The sequence below is a fragment of the Lepidochelys olivacea genome (assembly GCF_965140295.1).
Source record: "Lepidochelys olivacea isolate rLepOli2 genome assembly, chromosome: 1".
Taxonomy (NCBI): domain Eukaryota; kingdom Metazoa; phylum Chordata; order Testudines; family Cheloniidae; genus Lepidochelys; species Lepidochelys olivacea.
The window spans coordinates 204,398,304-204,424,643 of record NC_140411.1 but is presented as its reverse complement, the minus strand read 5'-3'; the positions used below and the strand labels follow the sequence as shown (position 1 = coordinate 204,424,643).

The window sequence follows — 26,340 nt, the reverse complement described above, 5'->3', positions numbered from 1 at the left end:
CTGTACTCCCCTGGAATGGATTTGTGGAACATACTCACTCCTCCCTCACTGCTGCTCAGTCTTCTGTCACTAGTCTGGGGTGTCACCTTGTGGTGGAATGGCTGCTGTGGCAATTAAAGGGCAGTATACATATCCTTCCAGTGGTAGCAAGCCTTGGAAGATAAAGCTAAACATTGGGGTAGGGCTGAACATCCTACACTGGTGAAGAAGTTAAGAGGCATTAGGGAAGCAAGGATGGCCTCATGGTTAAAGCTTATCCCTGGAAGTTAGGAGACTTGGGTTTTACTCCTGGCTTGGCTACTGATCAGCAGTTTGATGCTGGGGAAGTCACCTAGGGCCAGATTTTGGGGAAAGGACTTTCGTGCTGTGATGCTGAGTGTCACAGAACCAAACTTGGAAGAACCTAGAAAATCACATGGACAACACTGTAATCCACAAAGCTGAGTTAGGTGCATAGGGTCCTTATACAGTGGGGGGAGAGAGAGGCCTAGAAATATAATCCACAAAAGCCAGTGTGCTAGGTGGGGAGCTGCCTAAGCTAGCTAATGGGAGATGTCGACTAGAAGAGTTTGTTGTAGGTCCCGCCCCCTCAAGGAGATAGGTGCATATGTCCCGGTTGCAGGAGCACCTGTCTGTGCTATCGATCCCTGAACAGGAACCAGCCGCCTGCAGTCAGGTGTCTTAAGCACCTAAACTGGTTCTTGCGGGAATGAGTTAGGTGCCTGCCTTGCTCCACACAAGATGACCGATGGTGATGCTGGTGCCCACCTCATAATTTGTATCTCAGTAGGTAGAGCCCACAACTGGGATGTGGGAGACCCAGGATTAATCCCCCCCTCTCTGCCACAGGGGGAGAAAGGATTTGTACAAGGGTGTCCCACCTCTCAGAGCTCTGGGATATTCATATGTAGAGCTCCCTCAGTCTCTCCTGTTGAAGCTGTTTCCCTGTGGATAATTAATGAAAGAGCGACTGGAGGGTGGGTGCCCCAGTCGCCAGGCTACAGAGTCAGTTTCTCTCTCACTCCATGGCCCAGTGACTATTTAAGCCTCTGACCATGTTTATGGGATTAAGGCCTGCACGCGATTTCGGCAGCTGAATGCCTGTCTTCCTTCAGTTCATGAATTGTTCTGAGGTCCAGACACCTAGAGGGAGGCAACAGTGTGCATGTCCCAGGATCTAAAATTTAGGCACCCAGGGAATTTTAACAGTGCAAAGTTAGGCTCTAAGTGAGTTTAGGTGCCTACACAGTTAAGCAGCAGCCAAGTGGGAGTTTCAGAATCACAGTGGTGCCAGGCACAGGAACTTAGGTATCTAACTCTGGAGTTTAGGTGCCTACATTTCTTTGTGGGTCGCACCCGTGGTGCCTACAGATGCAGCTAGGAACAGTGGGATTTTCAAAAGCACCTAAGTGACGTAGGCACCTAACTCCCATTGTCTTCAATGTCAGCATTCACCTACACACGTGCTTTTGAAAATCCCATTAGGTGCCCATCTGCAGCTTTAGGCACCAAATTAGGCAACACTGGCCCTTAGCCTCTCTGTGGTAATAATACTGATTTATTGCACCACTGGATAGGAAGGCGACTTTCATGAATGTGAGTGCAGCATTTTGAGATCCTCGGGTGAAAGGCATTAGAGATGGGCAGAGGGTCACCAATAGTGTGATGTGTTACCAGCTCTCAGTCTCAGCGCCTTCCTCAGATGGTTGCTTTCTGGTCCTGTTACTAGAATTACAGTCTGAGGTGGCACCATTCGTTGACATTGCGTGCTTCGAAGCTGCCTGATCCACTGCCCAGATTGCTAAACGCAAGTGACGCCAGAGTGATTCCTCTCCCTGGCCCTCTTTCTTAGTGAAGAGGCAGATTTTAAAAGAAAAACAATTCCAGCTGAAAACTCACCTCAGGGGAAACGTGCATCCGAACAGAAGAACCAGCTCGGACTTGGGCGAGTGAAGCCTCGCTGGCCTCTCTTAGCTGGAAATCAGTTACACAGGCTGGAGTCTTTGGGCTGCACCCTCCAGGCAAATGTTAGTCAAGCTCCTAGCTTAACCAGTAGCATGCTATCGCCACACAGCATGACATTCCTACTGCCTGGAACTGACCCTAGAACAACTCACAAAGCTTCTGTGGGCATGTTTGCTAGGGAGGAGTGCTGGATATGGGTGGAGTCACATAGCTGTGAACGGCCGCCTCAGCATAATCTGAATGAACCGCGTTCAAGTGGAGGAACTTGGAAAATGTCTGATCCTTCCTAAGAGGCTGTTTGAAAACCTACTGTCAAATATTTGTCTTATCATTCGGCAACAATCTTCAGCCTCTCTCTTTCTCTCTTCAGTACAACATTTGTGTGAATAGTGCTGATGAGAAGTGCTGGCCTCTTTGAATTCCCACAGACAGGGGTGGAGCCGTGACAGGTGGTGGTGTGACAGCCTCGGAGATTGAACTCCTTTATATGTCTACAGAACGGGCACAGCCTGGGTAGCTTCAGGGCAAGCGTCCACCCATTGCTTCATCCATGTGTGTCTTAGCCCCATAGTCACGGGAACTAGGAGTGTGGGGGGTGTACAGCACCTCCCAGTTTTTGTGCGGGGTCCCGGCCCCGTGCCCCTACTGGACCCATGCCTGGGCCTCCACTCCCAGACTTGAGCTATCAGAGTGCCTCCATTCCCTACCACTATATAGAGGTTTCCTGTTAAATTCGGAGATAGTGGAACCTACAAGATGACTTATACAGGGTCTAGATGAGGGGCCTCAGCTGTCCTTTCACTATTCATTGTGCTTTAAGAACTTTATTTTCAACATATATGGAAAGTTGAAGTGTCCTACAGCTATAAACCTGCTCCCTCTAACATGCAAGTTGACCGGTGATTTTGGAAAGAGGACTTTTCCTCTCAAAAGCTGAAGTGGCAGCTCAGTCCAGGATCCGCATGTGGGGCCCCGGCTGCAGGACTCGCAGCCAAGGCTCTGTTCCTGGCCCCGCACCTAGGGTATTGGCTGCCACCAGCCCCGCACTCAGGGCTCTGTTCCTAGCCCCGCACCTGAGGTACCGACTATAAGACCCGCACCTGGGGTTCTGCTCCCACCCCCAGCTGTGGTCTCAGCCTCAGCACCCTAACCCCTGTCTGCTTCCCCCCCCCAGGCCTGGAGCCAGCTGTAGGGGATGGGGGGGCATGGACAGGGATAAGGGGGGTGCAAGGCAAAAAGTTTGGGGACCACTGGCTTTCAGCACCCTCACTGGAACGATTTTTACAGCACCACTGCTCAGCTCTGCCCTGGAGGGGATCCCTGTGAGGAAAGAGAGGGGAGTTCAGTCCCTAGATCCCATTCAGTCTCAGCTGAGACTGATCATCAGTACATGCTCTCCATCTGTTTCTTTCATATGGTCAGAGGGTTGAGATGGGTATTTGTACAGAGCCAGTGCCTCAGCTAAAGCTGGGTTTGACTGTGATGGCTCATCTACCATCGATAAAATAATGAAATCATTGTGATGTAGCTGCAAGGGCTGTCAATCCGTCCTCTCTCCTGCAGACCCCTGCTGCTATTGGCAGCTGGGACTAGGGCCATGACAGGTGGTGAGCCAATACTGTCGTGCCTCTGTGTACCATACCCACCTGCCCTCCACCCTCCCCTCACTTGCTCACCTGCCACCTGGCATTATAAGGACACACAGCAATTGTCATGGGGGGTGACAGTGTTGTCCCTGCAGGCTTTCTCTATCATTGGTATAGCACACATCCATGGCATATATATCTGCATGAGGGGGACATCTAGTTTTCCACAAAGCCTTTTCCGTCAGGGCGGTGTAAGGGAGCAGGTGGAATATAACCCTGGGGGCACAAAAGTTGGGGGATGGAGGAGGTAGATCACATGATGCAGTAGCTGTTCTCTGCACAACAAACCCAATTCTCAGTTCTGACCTCTCACCACTCCCAGGCTGAAAGGGGACTGGGAATATTGAGTCTGTTGTATACTCAGTCTTTGTGGGGGGGCGGCACGTGAAGAAGAGCTCAACAGTCTTCAGCTCCGTCTGCCCTATACCACTGACAGGATCAAAGGGAAGCTGGAGGCCAGGATGCAAGCCCTAGAGGTCCTCAGAATGCCCCTTTGGGTGTGAAAAGCCCCGACGAAAGGAGAGAGATAGCAGGGCCCAGGCAACTCATGCCTCCTCACATCTCCTTTGTGCTGTGATCATTTCATATTTATAAAGCACTTTAGTAATGTGGCTGATGTAATAAGTGGTGGTGATGCTGATGCTGTGCGACTGTTGGCAGGCCTGGATCATGTTGCAGAATCCCATGGAATGCCAGAAAGAGGAAGGAGCCAAAGTGGAGTCTTAGCTGATACCCCAATCTCTGTTCTCACCCTCAACAGGTGTTATGTAGAAGACAGAAGCTCCAAAGTGGCCTGGTTAAACCGTTCTGGCATCATTTTTGCTGGACAGGACAAGTGGTCCCTGGACCCTCGGGTAGAACTGGAGAAACGAACCCCTCTGGAATACAGCCTCCGGATCCAGAAAGTGGACGTCTATGATGAGGGGTCCTATACATGCTCAGTGCAGACACAGCATCACCCCAGGACTTCCCAGGTTTATTTGATTGTGCAAGGTAAGAAACAAGAACAGGGAGCGGGCAAAGAGTGGAGGTGAGGGTCATTTCTTTCTGGGGAATCTGTGTTGTAAATGGCTGGAGGAGAGCGTACAGACACCAGTGACCCAGTAAACTGTGGAACAAGCAATATAGGCTGTGTGTGGGCAATTCCTTTAGTTCACACCACATCTCTAGTGTCATCTTCCACTGTGATACCCTTGACCTAACACTGCCTTGCTTACAAAGGCTTGACACAGCAGAGAATGTTGATGACACTAGAGCTGTTCCACTGTATTCTAGGGCTGGCCCTGGCTGTACTGACACCTAGGCAAATACTTCTGTTTTTATACCTCTCGCCAGAGAGACAGCATACTAGCTGCCTCATCTCTTCTCCGCCTCTTCCCCAGGTCATCTTCATCACTTTGCCTTCCCCTTTCCATTCCTCACTCTGCATAGGGGTGGAAAATTTGTGTTTTGACTAATACCTTGTACTTTGGGTATTCACCCTTAGAGGGTTGTGGCTAAATGTCTTCTCCTGATAGTAGACACAACTTCCAGAGTCACAGCCCCTGTGAAACACGGTGTCTGATGTGACTGCCAATCCAGTTGAAGGCCACCTGTTTCTCAGCTACCAGTCTACTAATTCTCCACGTAAGGGTCACTGAGAATCAGAACCCAGGTGGTCCAAATCGGTATTACGCATACATACAATCCCTCTTAAATATATATAAAGTGGGGCATGGCTTAATTACATACTACAGACATGTTCAGATTTTGCATTATCTTTCACTCAGCAGTTGGCTATTTCTTCAAATTTACTAGTAACCCAAAAGGCTGTAGATTTTATTTTGAGATTCAAAACAAGATGTTTCTGAAAGCTCCAGCCTCTCTTTCTGTGGTGGTGGCACCTGGCAGATGCAGTGCTAATGAGGACATAGAACATATACCTGCAGTGTACGGTTTGTATGTGTATTCAGAGATGATATTCTACAGGTGAATTGTGTGAGTCAAATAGCTTGTGACATGTGCAGGCATACACACACACACACACACACACACTGTGGTTTTCAAGACTTTTGTGACTGTTTATTGGACGACAGTGTGTACAAAGTGCAAGTTGCAAAGCCAAGATATAGCCTGGCTCATCACTGTCTATAACTGCTAGGGTAGGGCAAAACTAACGAGCTGTAGTTTTTTTTTATTGCTGGTGAAATCAAATAACAAGCAATTTCCATTTACCCATCAAGAAAAATACAGGCACAAATGAATTTTAGAGCCAGGAACGTGTATTTTTAATGTTAATCAGGCAGATTAGAGATGGGCGCACAGAATAAAGTTGAGATCCAGAACTCTGTTTCCCCTTGAATTTGTCTGTGCTGTTTGTGAATTGTTCCAATGCCACCTAAATGCATGATTCAGGCCCAGTGCAAGTTGACAATGCAGCCAGGCATATTTATTATTAGCAACTCTTGCAGTTTGATAATAAGTCTCATGATGCGTGTTACATACTGTGGTGCAATCGAGGTCATTGAGGTGTTGTGTCACCATCAGCCGTGTAACCCTGGGTGCCTTAAATGCTCTGCTGCTGTGGCTCACAGCCCAGACATCAATAGCCAGCAGACAAGCATGCCGTGTCCTGAGTGTCTGTGTGCTTTGCAGCTCTGGTTCAGCATTCTGATTCCAGCAGCTTGCTAGTTACACCCCAGCCACACTCTGGCCTCCACCAGCCTTGGTTACACTTGGCAAGATGACCCCAACAATCTCCAGTCCTGAATTTTCCCAAAACCATGTGCTCTGTAGTGTCCAGCCCTTTCCTGGACCATTCAGAGGGACAAAAGGGTTTGTTTGCTTCTTTAAAAAGAGAAAATGCACAGCTTATCACTTCAACTGGAGTTAGCTATCACCTGAATTCACACACAGCACTGGGTTGGTTTTGATTAAAAGTAAAACAAGTTGTTTGATTAACAAAAGGAGATAGGATTTTAATTGAGTCCAGGTATGAAGGATAGAGTTGGAAATGGTTACAAGAAAATCAGAGTGAAAAATGCTTTATATAGGCTAAGACTTAACAAAATTATAGTCTTGGTTCAAAGTAAAATTCTTACCACGCTACCTTCTAGCAAGATAGATGATCACCCCATTGGTCGGGATCTCCCACAAAGTCCAAAGTACTCGGTTCCTTTGTCTTCATAGGAGAAAGAGAAGTGAGTGTCATCAGCCCATTTGAAACAGTTTGCACTGTCTCAGATCAGCTGCACTTTGTATTTGTTATTAAAGACATTTCTGTTGACATGGAAGGCACATCGTAAAGAGAAGTTACCTCTTAGAGACAGTGTGCAGTGTAGTTGTAGCCGTGTCAGTCCCAGGATATTAGCGAGATAAGGTGAGTGAGGTAATAGCTTTTATTGGATCAATTTCTCTCTCACACCAACAGAAGCTGGTCCAATAAAAGATATTACCTCACTCACCTTGTCTCAGAGATTGTGGCTGCACAGTTCCAAATGTCCTCTTGGATTGTTGCTGTTTTAGGGCCATATCCTATAATCCTCACTCTGACATTATGTTAATGGAGACATTTCCATAATCCTTATTTGTTCCTCCAGGCTTGCATACATACAGACATTACATTCATTAGCAGGAATCAAACTTAAGACCATTAGCCCTAAAAATGCAAGCCTCTGTGACTTGAGGTACACAAGAACATATGTACCTCGTGTTCATACTGGGGCAGACCAATAGTCCATCTAGCCCCGTATCCTGTCTTCTGACAGACGCCCGTTCCAGGTGCTCCAGAGAGAATGAACAGAATAGGCAATTATTGAGTGATCCATTCTATTGTCCATTCCCAGCATCTGGCAAACAGAGGTTACAGAAACCCAGAGCATGGTGTTGCATCCCTGCCCATCCTGGCTAATAGCTATTTGATGGACCTATCTTTCATGAACTTATCTAGTTCTTTTATGAACCCTGTTTTAATTTTGGTCTTCACAACCTCCCCTGCCAGCCAGTTCCCCAGGTTGACTGTGTGTTGTGTGAAGAACTACTTCCTCTTTTTTTTGTTTTAAACCTATTGTCTATTAATTTCATTGGTTGAACCCAAGTTCTTGTGTTATATGAAGGAGTAAATAACATTTCCTTATTTACTTTCTCCACATCAGTGAAGATTTTATAGACCTCTTATCATATCCCCTCTTAACTCACTTTTTCAAGCTGAAAAGTCCATCTTTTTAATCTCTCCCTAATTATTTTGGTTGCCCTTCTCTGTACCTTTTCCATTTCTAATACTGTGTGTGTATATATGTATTGCAACAGGGTGACCGAACTGCACACAATATTCAAAGTGTGGGCATACACTGGATTTATATAGAGGCATTATGATATTTTCTATTTTATTATCTATCCTTTTCCTAATGGTTCAAAACATTCTCTTAGCCTTTTTGACTGCCACTGCACATTGAGTGGATGTTTTCAGAGAACTATCCTCAATAACTCCAAGATCTTTCTTGAGTGATAACAGCTAATTTAGCCCCCACCATTTTATACATATAGTTGAGATGATGTTTTCCAATGTGCATTACTTTGCATTTATCAGTACTGAATTTCAACTGCCAATTTGTTGCCCACTCACCTAGTTTTATGATTGTCCTTTGTAACTCTTTGCAGATTGCTTTGGACTTAACTATATTGAGTAGTTTTGTATCATCTGCAAACTTTGTAACCTCACTGTTTACCCCCTTTACCAGATAATTTATGAATATGTGGATCAGCACTGGTCCCAGTACAGATCCTTGGAGGCACTGCTATTTACCTCTCTCCATTCTGAAAACTGATCATTTATTCCCACTCTTTGTTTTCAATTTTTGTGACCCATAAGAGGACCTTCCCTCTTATCCCACGACAGTTTACTTTGTTTAAGAGCCTTTGATGAGGGACCTTACAACATTTTCCTGAAAGTCCAAGTACACTATATCCACTGGATTACCCTTGTCCACGTATTTGTTGATCCCCCTCAAAGAATTTGAATAGATTAGTGAGGCATGATTTCCCTTTACAAAAGCCGTGTTGTCTCTTCTCCAACAAATCATGTTCACCTATGTGTCTGATAATTCTGTTCTTTACTATAGTTTCAACCAATTTGCCTGGTACTGAAGTTAGGCTTTACAAGTCTGTAATTTCTGGGAGCGCCTCTGGAGCCTTTTTACAAAAATTTGCATCACATTAGCCATCCTCCTCATCTGGTATAAAAGCTGATTTAAATGATAGATTACATACCACAGTTAGTATTTCTGCAATTTCATATTTGAGTTCCTTCCAAACTCTTGGTGAATACCAGCTGGTCCTCGTGATTTATTACTGTATAATTTATTTAATTCATTACTGTTTAATAATTCCTTCAGCTCTGAATGATAGCTGGTTGTTGTAATTGTTGGCACCAGCCTTTAGAGAAAGACATGATCACAGAGAACCAACACATAGCAGTTGCAGGCCAGATCCTACAGTTCTTATTCATGAAAACTCTGATTGGCTTTAGTGTGTGAAAATTACTGTCAGATGTACCCTTTTGCCATTATGCATTGCTTAGACCATATGGAACTTATTACTTTTAGAATCCAGAGTGATCCTTCATTGTTTCAGTGTGGAATGAAGACGTATTTGTTTTCACTGGATTTTAACCAGTTTAAATTTATTAATAATTCGACTTGGTGGATTAGCTGTTTCCCCCTTAAATTAAGTGCGTTTGTGCTGGTGAACGGTGAATCACTGAAAGCACCAGAGTGTGAAATCCTTTAGTTATCCACAGAACACACAGTAGCAGGGCTGGCCACCCCATGTGTACACATCGCTCTGCCAATGGACTTCAACCTTGACCCAGAGGGACCTGCCTCTAAGGGGGAAAGTGGAATGCTGCTGAGTCTAGTGATAGGAGGGCATTTAGGGCCAATTGTGATGGTGATTTATGTGCTGTGAACACTTCACCAACAGCCATTCCAACAGACCTTCGAAACAGCCATCAGATAGTAACAACATCTGAGTGCTACTGACCTCAGACTCAAACTAGTGTTCTAGAGTCTGGCTCCATTTCACATTACTAATCCCATAGCCATCTGGACCCTTTTTGCACTTTTCTCTTTAATCTTATTGTAAAGCACCTTGAGCTGCTCCTTCAAACAGGATGCTGTGAAAGTTCAAATATTTGTTGCTGTAACAGGACACCTTGAGGATAAAGCTTGATTGGTCTGTGATGTCCTCCAGTGTGGGAGTTCTGATCTCAGTTTACTTGTGTCATCCCTGACTGAGTGCATTGCAGGGCAGGGGGATGGCGATGGCAGAGCAGTTTGAAGAGGCTTAATGGTCCATTTTCTTCACTAACCAAAAAATAAGGATTCATGATCACAGACATCACCTTCTAGACAGCCATCTACTTCCAATTTTGTGGGCTCAGACTTTGCTCTTGATTTTGGAGGGAGTTTTCTGAGCATTAAAGCAGGGAAACTCTTACATCAGATTTCAGAGTAACAGCAGTGTTAGTCTGTATTCGCAAAAAGAAAAGGAGTACTTGTGGCACCTTAGAGACTAACTAATTTATTTGAGCATAAGCTTTTGTGAGCTACAGCATCCGATGAAGTGAGCTGTAGCTCACGAAAGCTTATGCTCAAATAAATTGGTTAGTCTCTAAGGTGCCACAAGTACTCCTTTTCTTCTTACATCAGAGAGTCTTCATTAGGTAAGAACTAGCGCAAATAACTCTTTCTTGACACAGACTCCAGAGGGATAGTGACAAAGGATTTGGTGACAGATGCAAAGAGTGAAGTTACCATGGGAGGTTCAGTTTTCTGAAATGGAGAGAGAGAGAAGATCATTTTACTAGGGGGGACTGGGAAGAGACAGGATCAGCATACTGGGAGGGACGGGAATGCACAGAATTAATTTGCACTGAGACTGAGCTAGGGACACAGGTAGGGTGACCAGATGTCCCATTTTTATAGGGACAGTCCCGTTTTTTGGGACTTTTTTTTATATAGGCGCCTATTACCCCGCACCTCCTGCCCTGTTTTTTTTACAATTGCTATCTGGTCACCCTAGACACAGGATCAGTATGAAGGGGGAGGAGTAGAACTGAAAAGAAAGAGGATCATTCCAGAATCAGGAGCTCAGGGTTTTTGCTGCACAGTTGTTGATATTTCACTAGACTGTAAGTTTCCACAGACAAATTAGTCTAGAATTCCAAACACACAGTAGTAGTGAGGGTAGTCTTCCCAGTTTTTGCTTTGTGGTTTTATTTTTGCCTAAGCTCAGAAATGGCAGGAAGTTGCACCTGGTATTTCACAATTTGCCAGGGAAGGTCCCTGGCGCTCCACATATAACATTTGTATTGCCTCCCCACAGCACCCTACTGCCTCCCCACTTTTGCTTCCCTAACTATGGGCTTGACTGACTGCACTGGCTGGTCTGTTACCAGGCAGTGTAGGTTTGGGGTCTGTGATGTGTGTTGGATCATGGCATTTCTTGATATGCAGATCACCACAGGGCGTTCTCTTGGAGATATTTCAGTGCCTCTTTTACAGATGCAGGCTGACAGAAATATGACATTGGGGTCCTGGTCAATGACTACAGCTCCTAGGTGCTGCAGTGATGCAAATAATAATAATGATTGAGGCCTCTTTTTAAAATGGTTATTATATGTTTGGAAAAATCCACATAAAATATGTGAAACATTTCCCAGGGATCCTTGAGTGTTATTAGCCAGATCCTAAGCTGCTGTAAATCAGCATGACTCCATCGATTTCAGTAGAGATACTCCAGTTCATAGTCAGTGCTTACAATTCTGTATCTGAACCCCACAACCACTGGACGTCAATTAATGATTGTTTCATATTGTTTCCTGTTTCTATCCCATCTGTCTCCCTGTCTCCACCTGTTGTCTTTTGTCTTATATCTGGGGCAGGGACTGTCTTTCTGTCCTGTGTTTGTGTAGCACCTTGTGCAACGGAGTTCTGGCCTACGCACTACGATCACAGATATATCAAATAACAATAATGAGGCCAAAGTCTGCTCCGGTTTTCACATGCTGAAATATCAGTGATGATATGGGCACATCAAAAATATGCAGACCTGTTGCATGCATTGAGACCTGGGTTCTTGGTACAGTTAGGGTGACCAGACAGAAAATGTGAAAAATTGGGACTGGCCTATATAGGAAAAAGACCCAAAAATCGGGACTGTCCCTATAAAATTGGGACATCTGGTCATCCTAGGTACAGTTATGCTACTCAAGGAATACGCTCCTCTTCACTGCCCAAACTAATCTTTTATGCAGCATTCCTTTGTGCTATTCAACAGTTGCAGGCTCCCAGTCCCGGCGCCAAGCGGTGGGTGGCTGCCTGTCAATGGTGGGGGAGTGATTTGTGTGCCCTTTAGGATTCTTTGGGGATAAATGCTTGTATAAATGCAAATGATTATTGTAATCACTATTAGTAGTTTGTCTATGATGACTCAGCAGCTTGAAAACCTGGAAACGAACAATAATTAAAAAATCTAAAACCTTTTGAAGAAATCTTTTCTACTTCAAAAAAATGAGAAAAGATACAAAGCATGCTCCCCTAGAAACCTGTGAGTCAACCTGCTTTTTCACTAGCAATACAGATGAATGCTAAGGCTAATCACACTCCAAATCTTTAGGTGGCAGATCAACCTTTCCACACCATTATTTTGCTTTCAGTTTTCTTCCTTGTATTTAAAGAAAATACTGTCGGGTCAAATTTGGCCAAGTTTCAGTTTTGTTTGAATAAGATTTTAATAAATCCAAATGAAATGTTTCCACACACACACACATATATATGTATATAAACACATCAATATAGATATATTCCACTGGTGCCTGAGGACTCAATCCTGAAAACCCTCCATGCAGAAGACTCATGTCGGTGTTGCTTGTAGTTCCAAGCCCATAGAGTCCACTGGATCAGGGCCAAAGTTTCTGGCCTGCAATGGTGCTGTCTATCTACATTGTAGTCTTCTGCTAGAATATGACAACCTGGGGTGAAATCCTGGCCCCACTGAAGTCAATGGGAGTTTTGCCATTGACTTCAGTAGAGACAGGATTTCACTTCTAAAACTAAAAGCAGTTAGAAACTGACTGCAAAGTAAATCAAAACCATGGGCTGTTCTTACCATCACAGCCAAAAACCACCCCCTTCAATCCCAACCCCATAAATATAAAAAAGTATATTTTAGTTTTAAAAATTCTTTCCATTTTAATGTTTTGAGGTGGAATTAGGGACAGAAATTAGCTCTTTTGGAAAATATAGTACTTTTAATCTGGCAATATCTCTTTAAATGTAGGCTGAAGACTGGGAAAAATGGTGTCTGTGTCCTACTTTTGCGCTGTATGCATGGTATATGCTGGAACAGAAGAACGGCTATACTGTGATAGACAGACGATCCATCTAGCCCACTATCCTGCTATCCTGTCTTCTGACAATGGCCAATGCCAGATGCGTCAAAGGGAAGGACCAGAACAGGGCAAGTTATCAAGTGATCCATCCCCTGTCATCCAGTCCCAGCATCTGTCAGTCAGAGGCATAGAAAAACCCAGAGCATGCAGTTGTATTCCTGACCATCTTGGCTAATAGCCATTGAGGGACCTATCCTATCGAGTGTTTTGTTTTGTTTTTTAAATCCAGATTTAGTTTCGGTCTTCACAACATCCCCTGACAACAAGTTCCACAGGTTGACTGTGCTTTGTGTGAAGAAGTACTTCCTTTTGTTTGTTTTAAAAATGTTGCCTATTAATTTCATTGGGGGACCCTTGATTCTTGTGTTATGAAAAGGGGTAAATAACACTTCCTTATTCACTTTCTCCACACCAGTCATGATTTTATAGACCTCTATCATATCCCCCCCCCCCCGCGACTTAGTTGCCTCTTTTCCAAACTGACCAGTCCCAGTTTTTTAAATCTCTCCTCATGTAGAAGCTGTTCCATACCCCAATCATTTTGATGCCCTTCTCTGTACCTTTTCCATTTCATATCTGTCTATCTATCTGTATTGCAATGGGATGACCAGACCTGCACACAGTATTCAAGCTGTGAGCATACCCTGGATTTATATAGTGTCATTATGATATTTTCTGTCTTATTATCTGTCCCTTTCCTAATGGTGCCTAACATGAATGGTGCATATAGGAGGCTGGGGCAGGTTCAGCCTCCCCAGAAAAGACTGGCCACTCGTGAGGGCAAATGCCGCAAATGTGGCACAGATCACCTCCCTTTGGAGGCAAGCCAGCCTGCTGCCTTTGGAGTGCCGGAAACAAAGCTCCCTAGAAGTGGGGGGGCCACCGGCACCCAGACTGTGGCCCTGTCCATGCTCTTCCCCAAGATCTCACCCTGCTCAGCCTCTTCTCCTGAGGGCCCACCCTCACTCCACCTCTTCCCCTGAGGTTCCCCATGCCTGCTGCTTGCTCCTCTCCTCCACAGGCAGGCCTTGGGGGAAGTGGCAGACAGGAGTGAGCGGCCAGAGGGCTTGGGAGGGCCTCGGGGGAAGAGGCAGAAAGGAGGGGGTAGGCGCGGGGAGGACCTCAGGGGAAGAGGTAGAGAGGCGCGAACAGCAGGTGGGTGGGGGTTGGAGGAAGAGGGGGGTCTTGGGGGAGAAGGCAGAGCAGGGGCAGGTGGAGCAAGGGCGGGGCCTCAGGGGAAGAGGTAGGGAGGGGCCACGATCCAGGCACTGGTGGCCCCTCCTCACTTCTAGGGAGCTTCCAGTGCTCATGTGTAAGCTTCCCCAAATGGAAGACTCATGCGCCACCTATGGTTCCTAACATTCTGTTCGCTTTTTTGGCTGCCACTGCACATTGAGCCAATGTTTTCAGAGAACTATCCACAGTGGCTCCAAGATCTTTCTTGAATGGTAACACCAAATTTAGACCCATCATTTTGTATGTATAATTGGGATTATGTTTTCCAGTGTGCATTACTTTGCATTTATCATCACTGAATTTCAACTGCCATTTTGTTGCCAGTCACCTAGTTTTATGATATACCTTTGTAACTCTTCACAGTCTGCTTTGGACTTAACTATCCTGAGTAATTTTGTATCACCTGCAAACTTTGCCACCTCACTGTTTACCCTTGTCAAGTTTCCTTCCCCACTCTGAACTCTAGGCTACAGATGTGGGGACCTGCATGAAAACCTCCTAAGCTTATTTTCTCCATCTTAGGTTAAAACTTCCCCAAGGTACAAACTATTTTCCTTTTTCCCTTGGACTTTATTGCTGCCAACACCAAGTGTCTAACAGATATATAACAGGGAAAGAGCCCGCTTGGAAACGTCTTTTCCCCAAAAATCCTCCCCAAACCCTACACCCCCTTTCCTGGGGAAGGTTTGATAATAATCCTCACCAATTTGCATAGGTGAACACAGACCCAAACCCTTGGATCTTAAGAACAATGAAAAAGCAATCAGTTTCTTAAAAGAAGAATTTTAATAGAAGAAAAAGTAAAAGAATCACCTCTGTAAAATCAAGATGGTAAATACCTTACGGGGTAATTAGATTCAAAACATAGAGAATCCCTCTAGGCAAAACCTTTAGTTACAAAAAGACACAAAACCAGGAATATACATTCCATTCAGCACAGCTATTTTCTCAGCCATTTAAACAAAACGGAATCTAACGCATATCTAGCTAGATTACTTACTACGTTCTAAGACTCCATTCCTGTTCTGTTCCCAGCAAAAGCATCACACAGACAGAGAGAACCTTTGTTTCTCCCCCCCTCCAGCTTTGAAAGTATCTTGTCTCCTCATCGGTCATTTTGGTCAGGTGCCAGCGAGGTTATCCTAGCTTCTTAACCCTTTACAGGTGAAAGGGTTTTTCCTCTGGCCAGGAGGGATTTTAAAGGTGTTTACCCTTCCCTTTATATTTATGACAACCCCATTACCAGATTATTTATGAATATGTTGAACAACACTGGTCCCAGTACAGATCCCTGGGGGACACTGCTATTTACCTCTCTCCATTGTGAAAACTGGCCATTTATTCTGACCCTTTATTTCCTATCTTTTAGCCAGTTACTGATCCATGAGAGGACCTTCCCTCTTATCTCATGACAGCTTACTTTGCATACGAGCTTTTGGCGAGCGACCTTGTGAAAGGCTTTTTGAAAGTCCAAGTACACTGTACCCAATGGATTACCCTTATCCACATGTTTGCTGACCCCCCTCAAAGAATTCTAGTAGATTAGTGAGGCATGATTTCCCTTTACAAAAGCTGTGTTGACTCTTCCCCAACACATTGTGTTAATTGTTTACAGCCCCCAGGTGTCACCGTTTATGATTCTAACCAGTTTGGGACCCACTGGTCCTAATTCTCCCCCCAGAATCTTGTGCTTTCCCCACATGCCTTTCTGTATCCACCTGTTGCCTCTCATTTCAGATTTAGATTGTAAAATAATTGAGGCAGGGATCATCTTTTTGTTATGTATGTGTACAGTGCCTTCAGATGCTACCATCATCATAATAATAATATACTAATGCTAATAATAATAATAATGAATAAAACATAGTATTTAATAATAGGTTTGGGCATTTTCTTGTTGGGATACCCTCTTTTTCTTTATCTCAGAAGTATCATAAGTGCTCACAGATTAGCAGTACTTCTGGATCTACTAGTATTTTGAGGGAATAATGATTTTTGTCATATTTCCTATATAGTTTCTAAAATGTCAGTGGTGAATTGCTGGGGGGGAAATGACCTCCAAAATAACAGAATAACAGCTTAGCTTAATAAAGTCTGAGATTTCTAGTTAGGAGAAAAAATAACTCACCAAATGTACACAGAACAAAATAGATATAAAAGAAGCAGATATGTAGACAAAGGGCTTCCATTTATTGAGTGTTGTGACAGGGAACACTTGCCCAAAACAAAACCAAGGCTTTTGAAGTATGTTTTTTTTTAACATTAGGTTAAAAATTTACATCTTTTATAGAAGATGGGGAAAGTGGCATGGATTAAAGGCACAAAAGCAGCAGCTGGATTGTACCCGAGAAGGAAACAAAGGAAGAGTTTGGTATTCTGGAAAATGCAAAAACCAGAATTGCTAATAATAGTAGCCACGTGATCAGATTATCAAAACTCAAGCTATCAGCAATAAAATTTAAGATAAATGGAATGTAACTCTGTTTTATAAGTTTCATCGAAGTATGAAAAACTGAAAATAAATAGTTTTTTTTTAACAAAAAAGGCAGATCAGGAATGTTTGCTGAAGGACTCTGTGGAAGATTTAGACATGGATTATGTAGATTATGTGCTTTCTAAACCCTTAATTGAAGGGCCAGGCTCCTGAGCCTTTAACACAGGTTTCACTTACAAGGTATTGCTGATATCACAGTCCTACCAGTTCCCCAGTCATCCACAGAATATTCCAGGAATAAACAGGTTAGAACAAACTTTAGTTTCTAATGTAAAAACACAAGCAAGGAGAAAAAAGAAAAGTCTTTTAAAAAAACAGGCTTTTTTGACATACCATAGAAAAGGTTTCTGCCTTTTGTAGGTTGCCATTAATATTTAAAGGAGAAAAATTAGGAGGTTAAGAAAGGAGAAGCCCTTTTGCATGATCCAAGATCTGGATTTTGGAGACACGTTTTAGTTTAATTGAAATAATCTTGTAAATGGCATTCAAGAGGGAGATTGGCCTATAATGAACAGGGGGATCTGCAGGTTTGCCAGGCTTTAGGAGTGCAATAATCTTGGCTTCTCTCCACACAATTTCACCGGTCTCCAGGATGTTGGTGAAAAGCTGCATCATCCATTTCCATGTCAGTGGATCCAGGTTATACAGGAACTTGGGATAGATACCATCTTTTCCTGCTGCTTTTCCCAGTTTCTTGGCTGCATTGATCTCCTTACTTGTGAACGGTCCAGACAATTGGGAAGATGGAGCGCATGTGGACATCACTATAAGGTGGATAGAAAGCTGGCTAGATTGTCGGGCTCAGCGGGTAGTGATCAATGGCTCCGTGTCTAGTTGGCAGCCAGTATCAAGCAGAGTGCCCCGGGGGTCGGTCCTGGGACTGGTTTTGTTCAACATCTTTATCAATGACCTGGATTATGGGATTAATTGCACCCTCAGCAAGTTCGCAGATGACACTAAACTGGGGGGAGAGGTAGATATGCTGGAGGGTAAGGATAGGGTTCAGAGTGACCTAGACAAATTAGAGGATTGGGCTAAAAGAAATCTGATGAGGTTCAACAAGGACAAGTGCAGAGTCCTGCACTTAGGAAGGAAGAATCCCATGCACCGCTACAGGCTGGGGACCGACTGGCTAAGCAGCAGTTCTTCAGAAAAGGACCTGGGGTTTACAGTGGACAAGAAGCTGGATATGAGCCAATAGTGTGCCATCATTGCCAAGAAGGCCAATGGCATATTGGACTGTATTAGTAGGAGCATTGCCAGCAGATCGAGGGAAGTGATTATTCCCCTCTATTCAGCACTGGTGAGGCCACACCTGGAGTACTGCATCCAGTTGTGGTCCCCCCCCCACTTCATTACAGAAGGAATGCGGACAAATTGGAGAGAGTCAAGCTGAGGGCAACGAAAATGATAAAGTGGCTGGGGCACATGACTTACAAGGAGAGGCTGAGGGAACTGGGCTTATTTAGTCTGCAGGAGAGAAGAGTGAGGGAGGATTTGATAGCAGCCTTCAACTACCTGAAGGGGGGTTCCAAAGAGGATGGAGCTCGGCTGTTCTCAGTGGTGGCAGATGACAGAACAAGAAGCAATGGTCTCAAGTTACAGTCGGGGACATCTAGGTTGGATATTAGGAAAACCTATTTCACTAGGAGGGTGATGAAGCACTGGAAGAGGTTACCTAGGGAGGTGGTGGAATCTCCATCCTTAGAGGTTTTTAAGGCCCAGCTGGACAAAGCCTTGGCTGGGATGATTTAGTTGGTGGCAGAGCCAGGGGTTGAGCAGTGAGCACCCCCCGAGCACATTGGACCTCATCTACTGTTCCAAACAAGCACACTGTTAATGACCCAACAAGCTGTCCCCGCGCTGGTTTCAGTGGACCACCCTAAACCACATCTGAACAAGCCATGGAAGATGTGGCCACTTGATGGACAAGTAGAAAACCAAAGACTCCCTTTAGTGTGACTGCGGTGAGAACATCCAAACCATCAAACACACCATGACACACAGTGCCCCAAGTATTGATTCAAAGGTGAATTGGATGACATCCACAACATCACAGAGGAGGCATTGAAATGGCTTATGGACCTACAACTGCATCTATGGAATGTTGCTCTGCAGATGCCATGCACATGCGAGAGAGAGATTTAATTGAAATGACCCAGATTTATTGTCTGTGTGGGGAAGAAGGTTTTTGGCAAACTATTCTCTTTTTTTTTTTTTGTTCTGCACTCTCCCTGTCAGCACTATGCAGAAAGTATGTTAGCCTTTATTGAAGCAGGGAAACAATACGTTTGAATTCATGGAGACAGAGGTCTCATGCTGCAGTGATTTTAACATAAAGGTCTTTTGGGTGATCTTGGTTCAGATAGTTCCCGGGTTACAAAACAAATGAGTTTGTTTTCACTAGAATAGCTGGGGGTGCTGTGAGACTGAATGTACATTGGTGTAGCTGTGTGTGAGGCATCCAGAACTGTAACAGCAGGGTGAGCTACAAGTTAGGATTCAGGTGCATTGGAGGGTATGTGGGCCCAGAACAGGACTATCAGAGGGTGCTATGCACCAGGATTGAGGTGCATTGGCAGAGTGAGGGGTGGAGGGTAAAGCTTTTCTGTATCCATGACTCCCCAGCACATTGAGATCTTGGCTTTATTGTGCACCAGACATAGCCACCAATGTATTAAAAACGGACTCTAATTGGCAAAGTAAGAGGAAAGAGCCATACAAAGGAGAGGAGGGAGAAATTAAAGATGCAGACATGAATTCCTAAAGGCCATCACTCGTGCCCCAACTGCAGCAACTCTTGTCTTACTGAATCCCTTCGAAATCTTCATCCCCTTTGGACATATGTGGATATATCTCTTCAGCAGCCTGCTTCTTTAAGTGCAAGGAACAAATTATCTTGGAGCAGGTGGGATGAATCATCCCAAGTAACTACAAAACAGACATCCTCACACAGAGTCCGCATAGCTTTGATTCTGTACAAATCCAGCAATAAACTATAGGATTATGAATTCATATAGCTCCTGTTTCATGATTTTATCAAAAAGAATAATCCATTTGTTGATTGACAGGATTGAGGTTAAATGTTTATAGTGAGATCACCCTTGACAAGGAGGCTCAGGGTACCTCTCTGCTGCCCAATCCAACATATCCTAAAGACTTGCTAAAACACAGCAGCACTAACTGTGTTACGATGCAGTTTGCTTTTACTTGTGTGAATTTGACCAATCCATGGTATAACCATATTACAGAACCATGCTTACGGCCTTGGAAAGATCAGGGACCAAATTTGCCATTGAGGTCAATAGGTGCCATACCATCTAGGACTATAACAATTTGGTCCTGATGTAACAAATCCATGTCTGTAGATACTTGCTGTTACTAGATAAATCATTTGCAGATATGCACATACTTTCCATGGGAGCCAAGGCTAAAATCCTCTTTCACCTTCAGAAGCACAAGCCCCTGCTCTCTAAAATGAAGAACAACACCCTTACCCAACCGATTACTGGATCCCTTATCTTCTAGTATGGGCCAGCTACTAGATTATTCACTCAGTCATGCACAGAAAACAAAGAGACTACCTTGTCTACAGAGGAAAGACCAAACTGTGCCATAGTATGAACTACTGCTTTATAGCACGATCTCTGACACAGTCAGTCTGGCAACATAAACTCTTTGCTTTGACCATAGCCTGAACTTTGTGTCTTTAACAACAGAATACTCTCACACGTTGATCTGTTCTATAGTAGATAATGCTTTTGTTTATAAAAACTGACTAATTAAGTCCCTCAAAATGTCTGTCTGACTATAAACTCCTGCATTCTCAATAAGTGACACATACCACTCCAGGATACTCATTCAAACGTTGTCTTAAGTTCTCACAGGCTTCCAGATGCAGCACCCATCTCCTCCTTCCACCACCCCATTCCCTTGGTTCACTCTGAGCCAGGAAGTAGGACATTCATTTGAAATGCTTCTAGATTTCCTGCTTACAGCGACCTCAACCCAGCAATGCACTTGAGCACATGCTGAATTTTAAGATGTGAGTAGTTCTCTTCTCTTCTCTTCTCTTCTCTTCTCTTCTCTTCTCTTCTCTTCTCTTCTCTTCTCACCACCACTCTAGTAGTATCTGAGCTCCTCCCAGAAGTGCACTAAGTGATTTAACCAGTGTTTGTCACATATGGTTCTTTCTTTTTCTCTCTGAAGGGAAATTATATGAGATTTAAAAAAAATCTGTATTTATTTATTTGTGTTTGCTGTGCTATGTGTGTTTGTCACTGAAGGCAAGGTCAAAAATTGTGCCTTGCACATGGGAGGAAAGTGGTGATGTTTGAGGCCATTCTTAGATCCTGTAGGTAGGGCTTGCTCCCAAGAAAACTCTGCCTCCTGAAGAGACAAAATTTAGCCTTGCAGTGGATGGTTCCATTGTGTTTGAGGGAGTGAAGTTGTCAACCACAGTCATCATGCTGGAACACCAGAGGATCTTTAAGATCCCTTGGACCAATATACATCTTGAAGATAAGGACAATGTAACAGGGTAGCTGTTCCCTGTGGGTAGACAAGTGCCAGCTGCCCTGAGCCAGAGCAGGTGAGTCAGATCCAGTCAATTAAAGAGGCCTAGGCTACACCATTTAAAGAGACTAGTGGGCAGAAAGAGGAGGGATTGATCGAGACAGGGTGTGTTGGTGGCAGGAAAGCCACAGTGGAGTGGGGCTAACTCCTGTGGTGGGTCCCCTGGAACAAGGGGGCCAGGTGCTCAGGGTCATAGCCCTGAGGTGCTGCCCCAGGTTGAAAACCGAGCTAGTCAGAACTGGGAACCTGCCAAAGACTCCTGAGAAGGGTGGAGCTGAACCCTGAAAGTAAGGACTGAATTAAAGACTGTTTTTCTGTTTGTTTGCTGGCCTTCTGTAAAGAAAATAAACTTCCTTGCAAGGGACTGAGTATATATTTTGGAGCTGGAAGAAGCCCTGCCCAGTGACAAATAGCTGTCATGAACTTGACATGATATTATATGGGAAGCCAGTGTAGAGAGTGGAGGAGAGGTTTAATGTGTTCATGGCAGTCCATGTTGCTGAGGAAATGCACTGCAACATTCTGTACTAGCTAGTGTTTCCTGAGGGCTGATGCCTTCACGCTCAGGTATATTGCATTGCTAGAGTCCAGACAGGAGATGAGAAAGACAACTGAGGCCAGGTCATTGTCTGCCAGGATGGGATGAGGTTTCCTAGCCAATTAGGGATTATAGAAAGCATTACTTGCAGTGCTTCACAGCAATGAGGAATCCAGCAGCAATGCTAAACTGTGAACTGACTTAACCCATTGGGATGTGTATTTTCAGCCAAAGGAGAGACTGCACCATGGCTGCAAACTCCTCATAGTGTTATCCTCTGCCAAATGGCATCCCCTCACCCTTGGTCAAGTTCAGTTCCAACCAGTTGTTCTTCATCTCTGTGCTGAGCTGATCTATGGTGGCAGTGGTGTTGCTGTAAGATGCGAAGGACAGATGGACCCGTGTGTCTCCTGCATGTTGATTTCAATGGAACTGTCCATGTGCTCAAAATCAAGCACATGATTAAATGCTTTGTGGGCTTGAGGCCTAAGAGCTTAGAGGGAGCTACAGCTATATGGAAATGTTCAGTGCTTGTGTCTCTGGACGATGCTACTATCCGTGGGTCCCTGGTTGCCGCAGTGCCCGCTTGTATCTGAGGGTGTTGGAGCACCCACTGATGTCCAGCCCCACGTGCAGCACTTTGTGCAGTCTTAACAAAACAGCTCGCCATGCTTCTAGCTCTGTTGTTTTACGGGCATGTTTCCCCCTGCAGATCCCGAAGCTCCTGTCTCTGAAGCTGACAACAGAAACACTCCTTGATCTGGCTCCCAGATTAAATCAAATTGCTCTTTATTTCATTGCCCTGGTAAATTTTTTATTAACTTTGTTACAAGCAGGGGTTGGGGCGGGGGGAGCTGTTCAGGAATGAAGCCTGGGCAAACTGCCCGTGATTAATGGGGTATCAGTGACCAGCGGGTATTTGCAAATTCACCAGTGCCAACTGCCAGGAGCATTTTGCTGCCTGTGACAGCTGGTCGTTGCTGTTGGACGGCTGCTTCGGTACACATGTAAATTCTGCATATTTATATACCCCAACCTTCACCCCAAGTTTGAACTGAACCCCAACTTAGAGAAGAGACTGACCCAACACCCCAAATCTCCTAAACATTGGAAGTGTCTGCACTGGAGCTTTGCAGCTTTGGCCCATCTCTAACCAACCCCAGATTTTGAGGTCCAAAGTTTTGTATTTCTCACTCCACCCTCTGCCCCCCGCCACACACACACCCTTGTTTATTATTCTTTGTATTTGCTCCTTGCCTGGCAGTGACATAACAGGAAAGGGCTCGTTTTGGGTACTGTTGGCCCCACTGGGTGTATTGAGACCTAGAGCCAGATATCACTCCAGCTCCAGTTCTCAGATTTCCAACCCCATTCTGCACAGCCAATGAAAGGCAAAACTGGACACCTGCATCCAGGCAGGGAGAGAAGAGAGCACACAGGCACGTAGACAGCTGCCTGTTCCGATTACCCTCCCGTAGATTGTATCCCATAATTCACAGGTAGTAGCCAACTCAGTTCCACAAATCTGGCAGAGAGATAAATAGGGAAGCGGTATAATGGGGCACACATAATCGTAAGGCAGCTGAAAAATGCTCAAGCATGACTTCCCCTCTGCTTTAGTCTGTCATCAGTTAGCGTTGCTTCTTATAGATCTCAAGTTTTTCCCTGGTTCTCGGTCACTCTAATGAATTGCTCCAGTGAATGTCTGAGGTGCATGCCAAGGTCAAGTGGAGTATTCTGGATGCATATCAGTTCTCCTTACCCCCTTGTGCTTCCATGAAGTTTCCTCGATCCTCCTCCTCTGTTGCCTTCATTTCACTTTTTGTGCATATGCTAAATGGCCACTGCCCTGAGGTTAATCTCCCCATGATAAGGGTGATTGCTTGCAATCATTCAGACTGGAAGACAAACAGATCTGAAGAAAAGAAACTTTCAGAAAACAACATCAGATAGTCAAAGCCCATTTGCTATTGCTGGCTGGGCAGCTTGCTGGTTCTCCACTGCTGCAGGAGCAGAAGACGGGTTTTAATGAGCTGCAGAAGGATCAAAGGGAGGGAGGGAAGGAAGAAGAAGAAGAGGGCTCAGGCTCAGAAAGGTGCTGTTGATAATGGGCAGACAGACATATATATGAGTATGTACATGGATAAGGATGGACCTTTCCTTTTAGAGAGAGCTGGAAAGGCCCAAGTTATCCAACAAGGTGGCTGATAACATCCAGGTCTGTCCTTCTGCTGGTGAGATTTTCCCTGTAAATTCCCTTCCTTCTAGTTGGGCTATCACAGGGCTGGTGCCACAGAAATGTCACTGTAGTCAGCTGCAAAAAGCAGAAGAACGTATGTTAAAGATGAAAAGAGCTGGATCTGTAAAGCTCACCTAAATGGCAACCAAGTGGGAGAGTACGATTCCTGATTCTGATCTCTTTTACGGGGACTTACACCAGTGCAACTCCACTGACCTCAGTGGAATTATTCCTGATGTGAATGAGTATAAATGTAGACTAAAAATAGAATAAAAATGTAGGATCAGAACATGGCAGGAGGGGGAGTTGGAATCACACTATATGAGGAGGGTAGCCACCAAGGAGAGAAAGGAATTACTTAGGTTAGCTCATAAGGTATCATTAGGAGTAACGACGGGAAATTAAGAATGGAATAACACATCTCGGTGTTGTGAAATCTGGCTGTGGAATAGTTTCCTAAGGGCAAAAGGTGGAAATCTCATTTCCTCAGTCACTGAAACTTAGGCTGGACAAAATCCTATTAAAAGTGTAACAGAGAACAATCCTGCTCTGGCCCTGTGGAGTTGGACTAGTTGTGCAGATAGGTCTTTCCATCTCTGGGTTCTGTGAACATTCAAGGTCTGGATTGCTGCCCACATTAAGCTTGCACCATCTTTTCTGCATGCCCCTTCCATTCCTCCGTTTTGTCATTCCATCTGCAGATAAACTCCAACCTTATTTACGTAAAGACCTAGAAAAGCCCCCAACCTTATTGCTGACCAGGATTTTGGATCCATTGAAACAGACACAGATGCCAAATAATTCTTGTTATATTCATTGAAGCTGTAGCACATACTGGAACAAGCTACCTAAGGGAGTTCTGGTTAGGCTCAGGTTGACTCACAGCCATGCTGGATCAATGCATGTCCAATACATTTTTACCTAAACTAAGAACTGTTTATCTAAATTAAAGATGGGTCCCAAACAAGATCTAAACACCCATGAATTTTGGGATGTTCTCTCCCTGAATCTGAACAGCATGGTTTGCATTAATCTTGAATCTGAAACTTCACAGATTGAACAGCACTTGCAAAATATAGCCAGTCCTGGTTTTCCCCATTTCTAACCTTAACACTGAGACTTAGTGGCAAATTCAGGGACAATGTCAATTGTGGTGTTAGATATTGGGTGCATGTTGGTCATAAAACAGCTGTAAATGGCAAAGTTAAGCAACTTCTACCAATTTGGCATTAAGAGGGCATGTAAAATGATTGTGACTTATATTGATTTGGTGTTCTGTGAGCAGCAAATAAAGCCCCGTTGTAAGTGAGTGCAAGTTATCACCAGCACAGAATGTAGTTCTGGGAGCACTGAAGATGGTGCAGGTCCATGAAAAAGTGCAAGGGGACTGCTTCATCTTCCACCCTGCTGTTAGTTGCTTTGACTCCTACCCAGCAAATGCCAAATCAATGCAAGCCATGTGACAACCATTCATGCCTGTTTTATGACCAGTTGACACTTAACATGTAACTTATGTCGCTGATTCTGTTTCCAGTTACTTTGTCCCTGAGATGCCCAAGTGAGTCACACCTGCTTAGTTTAATTATGTTTGACCCTGAGGGCCTGGCTCTCTTTTCACTTACAGGAGTGTAAATGGAGTTACATCTGTCTAAGGGAGAGGAGAATCACGCCCATTGTTAAAGGCTCCCAATGGCCTGGGACAAAACAGTTGCCTCTTTAAAACCCACCAATTTTCAGACACCGCTGACCCCCCATTTATCATCCACCGCTTTCTTGGACCAAGTGCACAATATATCCCTGATTGACTCTGCACCAGAGGCAGCCTGGTCTGGGAATACTGCACTAGACACTTATTTGGCATCTGACTGTCCCTGTTGGAATCTGCATCCCTGACCTCTATTATCCGTCTCCTTCCCCCGAGAGCCACTTTTGGTCTTGGTGAAGAAAGCGCCCCTGGACAGTGTGCATCACCACAGTGAATGAACACTTCCTGCAGTGGAAGGGAGGGGCATGCAGGAACATGAGTTAGTGTGAGGCTGAGGATGAGAAAACCTTGCTCAAGCTTTGCCATTTGTTGGCTGCTGGTTTTGACTGTGGTCATGGAGGAGCTGGGAAATTGGGAAAACGAATCCATCATCTAAGCTAAAACATGCTTTATGATTAACAGGAGGGGGGATCTCCTTACTTGAACCTATAGACCAAGTGTCTTCCTTCAAC

The 26,340-nt window shown here is 44.6% G+C and overlaps 1 protein-coding gene across 5 annotated transcripts in view; it reads left to right on the top strand.

The window, feature by feature from the left end:
• LSAMP (limbic system associated membrane protein) overlaps window positions 1-26,340 on the top strand; it is a 1,389,250-nt gene that overhangs the window by 1,083,345 nt on the left and 279,565 nt on the right. For all 5 annotated transcript variants that reach the window (XM_084611602.1, XM_084611601.1, XM_084611603.1 and 2 more), the window contains one exon: window positions 4,372-4,604. In XM_084611602.1, the coding sequence (XP_084467728.1) occupies window positions 4,372-4,604 (233 nt within the window). The remainder of the gene's footprint in view (window positions 1-4,371; window positions 4,605-26,340) is intronic.